At 38.3% G+C, this 9877-nt stretch overlaps 1 protein-coding gene across 4 annotated transcripts; it reads right to left on the bottom strand.

Moving 5' to 3' along the window:
- Nucleotides 1–778: 778 nt before the first annotated feature.
- On the bottom strand, nucleotides 779–9663 carry LOC115784345 (uncharacterized). Of its 4 annotated transcripts, XM_030735551.1 has the most exons (8): nucleotides 9502–9663; nucleotides 8652–8685; nucleotides 7219–7295; nucleotides 5960–6065; nucleotides 4868–5851; nucleotides 4034–4186; nucleotides 3152–3244; nucleotides 779–1869 (listed from the first exon to the last, which is right to left on the bottom strand). In XM_030735551.1, the coding sequence occupies exons 5-8, from the start codon at nucleotides 5849–5851 to the stop codon at nucleotides 1549–1551; spliced, it is 1551 nt and encodes a 516-aa protein (XP_030591411.1). In that variant the 5' UTR covers nucleotides 5960–6065; nucleotides 7219–7295; nucleotides 8652–8685; nucleotides 9502–9663; the 3' UTR covers nucleotides 779–1548. The 4 variants fall into 4 exon arrangements, with proteins under 4 accessions (XP_030591411.1, XP_030591407.1, XP_030591410.1 ...); XM_030735547.1 differs by lacking the exon at nucleotides 5960–6065; XM_030735550.1 differs by lacking the exons at nucleotides 5960–6065; nucleotides 9502–9663 and adding an exon at nucleotides 9181–9483.
- Nucleotides 9664–9877: the final 214 nt, after the last annotated feature.

Here is a 9877-nt window from a genome sequence, read left to right as displayed (position 1 = left end):
CTCGCGACCAGCCCGTGAGTGTCGTTATAATAGAAATGGAACCGAAGCCGAGAGCCCAAACACACAACCCACAGCGGTGTCCGCTGCTGTTCGCCACTGACACTTCTACTGTCTCCATCCATACACTCTTAACCCAAATTAGTTGAGTTTACTAGAAAATCGCGTGGAAACTCGTTGCCTTAAACCATTCTAGTTTTTACACAAAGATGAAACTAAATATGTTTAGTAGTCTTTACTAAAATTGATTACCTCATATAAATTTCTTCCCATTTATGTGAGCTAATCAATTTTAGTAAATACTACTAAACATGTTTGATACATTGTACTAAGGTTCTAAGTTAACACAACTAAACATGTTTAGTAGTCTTAACTAAAATTGATTACCTCATATAAATTTCTTCCTATTTATGTGAGCTAATCAATTTTAGTAAATACTACTGAACATGTTTGATACATTGCACTAAGGTTCTAAGTTAACACAACTAAACATGTTTAGTTTCATCTTTGTGTAAAAACTAGAATGGTTTAAGGCAACGAGTTTCCACGCGATTTTCTAGTAAACTCAACTAATTTGGATTAAGAGTGAAAATTACTTTTAAGCTAAACTGTAAAGCAAATAAGCAATTTAACATTTAAAGCTATTTATATTTTGTTAATATAATTAATAACATTTCCTCTTACCCTCTTCCTATTACCCTTTTTATGTTCAAGTTGTATTGAATGTAACACTAAATTGTAAAGAGAATAAATCAAATACATTTCAACATTCCAATATTTTATTTTTTGCAGAATACTTACGCAAAAGACAATTTTAACTGTAGTTTGTCATGTTTTTCAGAAGTATAAAAAAGTATCAAAACAGTAGCCATTCAAAAAAAAGTTTGCCATACAAAAGGCAAGTAAAAATAGGCATATGTGCTTGAACTCAATTCTAACATGTTTAGAGAAGGAATACAAATGCAGCAGCATTCAACAAAAATATTTGCATCCTTTTGAAAAAACTGGACACCTTAAAATAGGACACAATCTCCAACTTGGAAAATGAACAGATCAACTATGTTTAAGGGAAGATTTTGCATGTTTTATGTAAATGTACAGTCTGTGTTGTTAGTAAATGTAATCAACTGAAGCAATAAATTCCTGTGCTGCTATTGACTGAAAAAACCTGTAAAATAAGCAGTAATGTTGCTGTTGAGGAAGAATTACATTATTTTGAATTTACTGCTTCAAATGACTACATTTACCATCAACACAAACTGGACGTTTACATGAAAAGTGCTGAATTTTCCTTTAACTGTATCAACTAAATATTACTATGGAGCCCTGAGCATACACTTCTAAATCCTGTTTTTTAGAGTACAAGTGGCTGGACACTGATGTCTCTTATAACACTGTAAGCTGAACATTACAAACTTTCTTAAGAAATAAAAGTTGTGGCAGTACTGCTGCACTGAACTGCATTAGATAAGAGCAACTTTATCAACTCCATCTGCATTGAGTATATTTTCAACCCCCTGACTGTTCACTGACAACACACAAGACATTTCGTTACATCGCAAGCTGGTTTTTCAATGTTTGTAACTTTGGTTTTAGTTCAACGTGGCCCAGCTCAAGAAATACCTGTTGGATGAACTGGAACGTGAACTTCATAGAAATGGGGTAACTGAGATGCATTGCATATGCAAGTCCAAAGAGAAGACACATAGCTTTTGGCAGGTCTTGAATGTTGTCCATCACCACTTCTCCCTCAATGACAATTTTTAGTGAGGCTGGACTGAGATGCAGGGAGGATGAGGGCACAGCACCTTCAGGTTCAACAAGGAGGATCCCAATGTCAATGTTGCGGAAAGAGTCATCATCATCTGAGTCCTTTATAAATGACAAGAGCACAACAGTGATATTTCAGTGACCATCAATAATTGATAAAAAAAAATAACTTCCACAATCAAATTGAAATTTCTGTCATATCTGTTTTATCATGCTATGCAGCCCTAGTTTCCTAGTGTAAATGTTGAATGAGTTGGAGCTCCACAAAAGAACATCTATCCAGCATCTTCATGTGCTAGTGCTAAGTGGAACAATACCTTATCCTTTGAATTGTTTAAAACTATGCTCACAAGTTTTCTTCAATCACTGGAACTGCCATCTGTTTTCCCACGCCTGTCTGTCTATGCCCAAATCCTGACATGAACCCAACACAGCATAGCATAAGATATAAATTAAGATATATATATAAAAAAAAAAAAAAAAAAACTATCCCTTTAAAGTGGGTTGCATGAGGTGCTTACAGATGGTCAGCATACTTACCTACAGTAGATGGTGGTCAGCCTTTCCCCACTTTGGAGAAGCAGCAGGTGGATCAGTGTAGGTAGATAAGCAATGTACTGCTGCAACTTGTATTTTTAGATAAGTCAAAAAATTTATATCAGTTTTAGTGGACGCATACTATTTTCAGCATCTCAAACTGCTGTCCAACGGACCTATCTGACTAGAAAATTAAGTTACAGCACTCTCTTCATGCCAACCAAATGCCATAGGAAAAATTAGTAATTTTACCTCACAGAACACAAGAGTTGTTAGTCTAGCATGTCCTTGATCCTTAAATGTGTGCTACTGTGTGATTTTAGTGAATCCAAACCAATCAAATAATAACACAATCGAACAGACTGAGGCAGCAGTAGAAGAGCCGTTCCTCTGTTCAGCAAAGTAAACAGATTTTGTCTATGAAGTTTGGCAGGAGAAATCTATATACAACTTATATAAAAGTAATTTTATGTCAGAAGTCTGACTGACAGTAAGGTAATGCAGTGAAAATATTCTGTGTATAGTGTACATTTCACTGATCTAGATTTTTTAGGTGGCTAAAATAATGTTGTTATAAACACTGATCACAGCAGTATATTGCTTAGTTTCCTACACCAGTACCTCTGCTGCTTCTCCAAACCGGGGCCGTGTCAAATGGCACTTAATTCAAGTAATACACTGACTTTGGATAAATAGGTCATACAACACAGCTGCAAAACATTATTGCAAAGTAAATATTAAAGAATTTAAAGTATTTCAAAGACCCATGAGAACCGTGTATAAGAGTGAAAATTCAAGATTGAGTTGTTATTGTTCCTTTAGGTAGTCTTTAAGTAAAATTACTTACAAAGGCTGGTTTGTAGAAGTCTGTGGGGTTGTCACCAAGGATAACAGGAAGTCCTCTGAGCACCAGTGTTCGAGTATCAGTTGGCTCTGCAGTCTTTTGGGCAGTAAAATGACAAAAATAAGCAAGTAACTAAGCACAATTGATTGTATCAAAAAATATAAAGTCCCCACATCTTCTTAAGCATCGTTATTACGAATGTACAATATATCGGCATTAACATCGGTATCAGCCAATATTAGTCATTTGTTAACATGTGAGTATTGGTCCGATAAACAAAACTGGGCCAATATTAACAACCCATATCTATTTCCATCTTCTTGTCATTTGATTCCGGACGGGCAGGGGAGGAGGTTGGTCATGTGGTATTTGTTTGGTCATGTGACAGCAATGCAGCGCAAGATTGTGAGGAGTTCATCTGAAGCAGAGAATCAATGTCAGCTGTGGGATTGTTTTGTTTTTTCCAAGGTGTCGAAAGGGTAGTGAAATATATATATTGTATACATTATCAGTTATCTGCCATAACAGCAATATTAATATCGGGTATCGATATCATCCCACATTTTAATATCAGTGCATCCCTAATGGTAATCAAGGACTTTTGAAGGCACATTCCCTAAAATTTAAGAAATACATGGCTCATGGTTAATTAACCCACTGAGACAGTAACACCCTTAACACTGAGAAGAACTAGCAGGTTTTACTGAAGTTCTCTGAAAGTTTAAGTGAAGTTCAGAAACTCAGCCTTGTTTTTCCATCCCTAAATTCAAAATCTTTTAATCATTTCAACAATCTATGTGAAGCATGAAAATAAATACAGTTGGACTTAAAGCCAAGTCATTACATGAGCTGTTGCACACAATGCAAGTGATTAATAGGACCAACCTTTGTTTGTTGGGAAAGCTGTGTCAACATTTGGCCAATGTTCCCTCTCTTGGATCGAAAAATCTCGATAAGACGAGGACTGTGCCGATCAATGCTCTCATAGAATTCCTGTTTGAGATTCTTGCCAACAATCCTGTTGAACTCCATGCATACCTGCAAAATACAGAAAATGCTCCAATATTACATCTTTACAGCTAATAACTGAAGGTGGAAGCACCAGAGTGAGGACAGCAATAAAAATTGCACAGGTGTGGACATGGTCAGCTGTAAAACACAAAGCCCCCTTCAACTCACTCACTTAACACTTTAAATTTGGGGATATTTCAGTTATTCTAGTCAAACTTCTTTAACAAAAACTTTGTACCGCACACAACACAGGAGTTGCTTTTCTACTGCCCTGATTGTTTGTAGTATTGTGTTACTTTTGTGTAGCAGACCATTGCTACATATAAACAGACTATTAATATTTTGTGTCAAATTATATATTTTTGTTGGCAAGTAACCTTTTAATAAGCAGGATAGCGTACCGTGAATAGGGAATTAATAGATGATAAACCTCTTCAGAATAATCTGAAATCAGAGTTCTGCATCAGGGTGTTGATTTCACAATAACGACCAACTCAATATACAATATTCCTTACCAAAAAAAGATAAAGGCAGCTGTAGATAGCAACTACCATGTCCTGCATGGTAAAATTACTTTTTTTTTTGCTGACAGTGGGAATGGCTAACAGATAAATATTTTTAGGTTTTATAAAGGCAGTTTCCTAAGAGAAACACAGACACATATTTAAAAAAAAAAGTTCTCATTATTTTATTCATGAATGAACTAACCTGATCTTCTGTGAAAAGAGCAGGCCAACGTTCCACCATCTCACATACGGCAGGTTCTGACTCCACCACCTCTTTTCTTCTCAATGCAAACGTCAGATCCATCTTCTCTTTTACAAGCTGTCCATTTGGTGTTCTCTTCTGCATTTCATTAACCAAGTCTTTGCGGGCACCCTCAAGGGCTACCTGATTAAATCCGTCTGGAAAGTTGGGTAAGAAGTTGATCTCGCCTTTCTTTGCCTTCTTGATGTTCTTGTTGGCTGGTTCTCCTTCAGTTGAATGCCCTCCTCGTTTCCCTGCATTTACTGCTACATCAAGGCACCCTGATCTTCTGCGCTTTGTTCTGTAATTAGCCATTTTAAATTTTAGACTATTTTTCCAGCCGCTACAGCGACTGGTTGAGCCTCGCTCCTGGAGAGAGGGGTGCTTGCTTATGAGGGCTTGTGCAACACTTTCGAACTGAGCATTATTTGGGTATGCTGTGTAACTATACATGCTCTCTGCCAATCTTTCAAGAATCTCATGTTTCAGCTCTTTTGTTACTTTCAGGTGCGTACCATCACGAAGAAACTGAAGATCTGCTTGCCTAAGTCTATATGCTACATCAACAGAAAAATCTGGGATATCAAAACAATCTGGCCACTGTTTCTGTCGCTCCTGCGAGGATGTAGAGAGGATCTCTGTATCTGCTACACTGGGTGTGCCACTCAAAATTTCTTCAGATGTTGAGACAGATACCAACTCAAGTAGAGGGATGACCTTGACTGTTGGTTTTTCAGGAAGATCTTCGATATCTGTCAGATTGCACACTTCATAATTGAATTCAGGATCTTGGTACTGGAGACTGAAGTTGAAATTAAGTCCCAGTGATTCTTTAAGCTTGCCTATCAAATCCTCCACTGTAGTAGGTCTTGTATTCAGAACAACCTTTCTTATATCTGTCTCTGTGAAAATTACTCTCAAGGTCATCTTCTGGTGTGCTGCCATCTTGGAAATAAAAAAAATAGCTTATTAGAAATATATACACAAAGACATAGATATTCAGTTTAACATATGGCTTATCAAAAAAGATACAAAATTACCAATTAGGCTTACATTTAGACTCTATCCAGAGCAATGCTAGTACTGACAACACTTGTGGTTTCTCAACACAGAATATAGCGAGTGAGTGTCACTGCTGAATTTTCTCCAAATCTGTATGCTGACAGAGGGAAAACATCATTCAGCTCTTTTAGTTCCACCACACACAAAGAGGGATTTGCGCTGCCACAGAGTTCAAATGATCTGAAATGTTCATGGTACCATGCCGTCATTGTATTGCACACAAACAAGATCTCTGTGTTTATTGCCACAATCTGCTTGATCTGTTTGAAATTTGGGAGGCCTGAACATGAACCGACAGAGAGTATCATATCAGCACAATATCTAATTCCATCTACAGAGACTGATGATGCAACCAGAACCTTTGTAAGCTGGGGTACTCTCTTGCAGAAAACTTGTTGGACATTCTCGGGGAAAGATGTGATCAGTGCTGTGGTAACTTTGTCCAGCTCAACTGAGGGCTTGAAAAACGAACTTGTGTCCAAACAGTAAGCCATCATTTTCTGATGCTTTACAGCCAGTGTAAGTGCCACATGTCTGAAGTTGTGTGCATTACGAATGACCCGCTTGAAGAATTTATGTTTTCCCTCGAAACGCATTGTCCAGACATCTGACAGTGGGCCAAATGCCTTAATCATCTCAGGATAATGCTCAATGAAGTGGTGTTTTGGACGCAATTTGAAATTTGGGAATGTAGTTTGCAACAGTTCTCTGTGTTCTGACACTTTGCAGTCAAAGAAATGTATAGACTCTTCAGTGTGCCTTGTTGCTACAGCCAATTCAACAATATCTTTAAGGAGCATCAGAACGTTCCAGGCATCGTCCCCTTCAGGCACTTTATGGCCAATGAGAAGTGGGAGCAACCTGATTAGAGCCCAGTTCTCATGGCCATTTCCACCTATGGTCCCTTTGGTAGAGAAGCCTTGGGCAATAGGCTGAGGCTGGTCAGTTTTGTCATGAAAAGCATATGCAAAAGATTTGATAGCATGGTTCAGTGTTTCTAATGTGAAATATTTCTTAGAAATCAGTTCTGAAATGCAGAGTGATAACTCAACAGGAACAACCCCTTCAAAAAGGTCGTGTAGGATGTCAGGGGGATAGCCACGAGCAACATGAAAGTGCTCCAGACTGTCAGTTAGTACACATCGTCCCTTTACACCATACTGTTTTGCCAAAGTGGGATCCTGCTGTACCTCCTGTACCTGTTTGTTGTGAATGTCTGCAGTTCGGGGTTCAAAAGAGCCCGAGCTTACCTCCTTGTCTTGGATCTCACTCCTCGTTGCCATGCAGAACCTGCAGAACTTGTCCACTCCAAAGCTCTCAAAGAATCCTGCAAAAGAATGAGCAGCCAAGTTATCAGCAGCCACATACAACACTGTGCCTTTGACACATGCTCCCAACTTCTCAACATATAGGCCATCTTGCTCCAAAGAAACCAGATCCTGGATCAGAGGATGAAGAAATTTAGCATAGCCATATTCTTTTACATCAGAGGCTTTACATAAAAGAGCAAGTTGAATGGACTGGAGTGTGGACCTATATTTTGATGGCACATTGGCAAGCACCCAATACACTGCACTCATTTTATGTTTCTTCTTAGATGTCCCTAATGGATTGGACACTTCAAAATCATCTGTGTAAAGTCCAACAGCGATTCTGAATTCCTCGCTGTTAAGGAGGCCATTTCCTTTACAGTACAAACCATCTCTGTATGTACTGTACTCATGTGGCACATGTTTTTGTACTGGAAGAGCTTTATCTAAAATGTCTGCCCTGTTCAACATTTTCTGTAACATGGCATTTATAGGAACATATACAGCACTAGATTTCTTTTCCCTGGCAATAAAGTACTCAACTGGCATAACCACATCAAAGTTTTTGTTTACATATGCTGCTCTCCTTTTAGAGGTTGATAAGGAGCCACCCTTGCCACAATACTTTAGTATGATATTGCTCTCTGAGGCAGCCCTGACTACCTGTTTCACAGTTGAATCATCTACATCTGTGTGTAGCTTCAAAATGTCCTTGACTGAATTGTGCAGCAGTGGTTGGGACAGTTCACTTAAATGTAGGAGCTGTTGTATAACTTCATCGATAGAACTTTGTGGAATGTGGAGGATGGTTTGCATCTTTAAAAAAAGAGCAGCTAGGTTGTGCTCCAACTGTTTCCCAAGATCATGATGCTCTTCATTGCTGGACTCTTCGCTGCCTTCTAAATCAACAGTGTTGTTTGGGGGCCCATGTTCCTCTTCTGCCACTTCATTGGTTTCACTACCAGACACTATTTCTGGTTTGAACATCTTCCAATTGCCTGTTCTGTGCTGTTTACTTCTGTGTGCATTGAATGTGGAGTACACAGTAGTATGAAAGTTACACCCATTATATGGACAGTGGACTCTGTGATTAACTTTTAAATGTGTACTCCGCAAGTGAGTGATAAAAACTGCCTCTGTGCAAGCAGCAGAAAAATCACAGGACTGACAGTGAAAGGTCAGTGTTTCACACAGTTGTGCATCTTGGTCTTTCTGGTGAATTTTGGATAAGTGGACCCTAAGTGCACTGATGGACTTAAATGTGCATAAACACTCTTGGTGTAAGCAAGGAAATGGTACAGTTCTGGTGTAGCTTCCATGTTTTAGCCTGTAATGTTTTAAGAGGTAACCCCTTTTCTCTGATGTAAACTCACAGTATTTGCACTTCCACTGCATCTTCACACGGACCTGTAAGAACAAAAAATAATAAAAATTTTAGCACACTTGTCCACAACCATGTCATCAGTGATCAAGGAAATATGGTACTTTGAAATACTGTCTCCCTTTGAAATTTCTGTTCTCAGCCTGAAAATTTTGTTTTCCCATTTCACATTAGAGTTAAAATATTGCCAAATGAGTTAGGCTTACCCTTCTGTCTGCAGACAATTGACAGGTTTAATAACGTTTCTAACTTGTTGTCAGTTCTGTATTTTAAGAGTCTGGAGATCAGAGGTGGAGAAGAAGAACTGGCGATAACCTCAGCTTCAGCTCTTTAGTCATACAAGATTTCAACCTTTGTGTCCGACCATTACATTTCAGTACATACGAAACCGTATAGAAAAAAAACGTGGACTAGGTTAACACAAGCACATGCTGTTACGAACGATGTGAAACGCTAAGCTAACGATAGCATTTAGCTGTCTTGACACTACTGGAGCGGCTTTTTCGATTAAAAAAAATTACCCTCAGAGACAGGATACACTCGGCTTAAACTTGGTGTAATAAAGGTTTATTTCAGCAAAGTACATCTCTCCTAAAGTAACTGTCCGTTATAAACTGAGACTCGTCAGTATGCTAACACTAAGCCAATGCTAACATTCGCGCTCGCCACTCCACTCGCGATATTTAACTTCGATTCCAAAACCCCTCACTTTACCAAAGTGTCGATAATGGTGGCGGTAGGCTGTAACTATAATTTTCAGTTATATCTGCACATGGAACTCAGCTATCTTTTAAGCAAAGAAATAGCTAGAATTATTTAAAATAGTTATTCTTCACACTTACCAGTCAGGAGTCGTTGAACTTGCCACGGTGCATGTTGCAGCAGGACTGAGTTTGAATATGCCCCGCCCCTTCACTTCAAAAACATAATATCTTTAGTAATCTCTGCTTAACAAGTTCATTACACTCTATATTTGTGTAGAAAAGTACAGTTAACTAATTTGATTTAGTAATGGGACAACATTTTTACCAAACACGAAAGAATAAGTAATGATTACTAAAACGTTTAATTACAATTAATATCTGGGTTAAGAGTGTAGTTTGTCGTAGTTTGAGGGCCACAAAAGGTTTCGGTGCACAGCACTGTTTCACTTCGGTGTCCTCAACAAGGTAGAGATTTTAAAATGTCTTTCCTCTCCTGATGGCTTTCGTATCAGTC

Source organism: Archocentrus centrarchus, chromosome 8, assembly GCF_007364275.1.
Source record: "Archocentrus centrarchus isolate MPI-CPG fArcCen1 chromosome 8, fArcCen1, whole genome shotgun sequence".
In the NCBI taxonomy this organism is placed as follows: Eukaryota; Metazoa; Chordata; class Actinopteri; order Cichliformes; family Cichlidae; genus Archocentrus; species Archocentrus centrarchus.
Note: the sequence above shows the minus strand (reverse complement) of the source record. Positions and strands in the feature narration are given on the sequence as shown.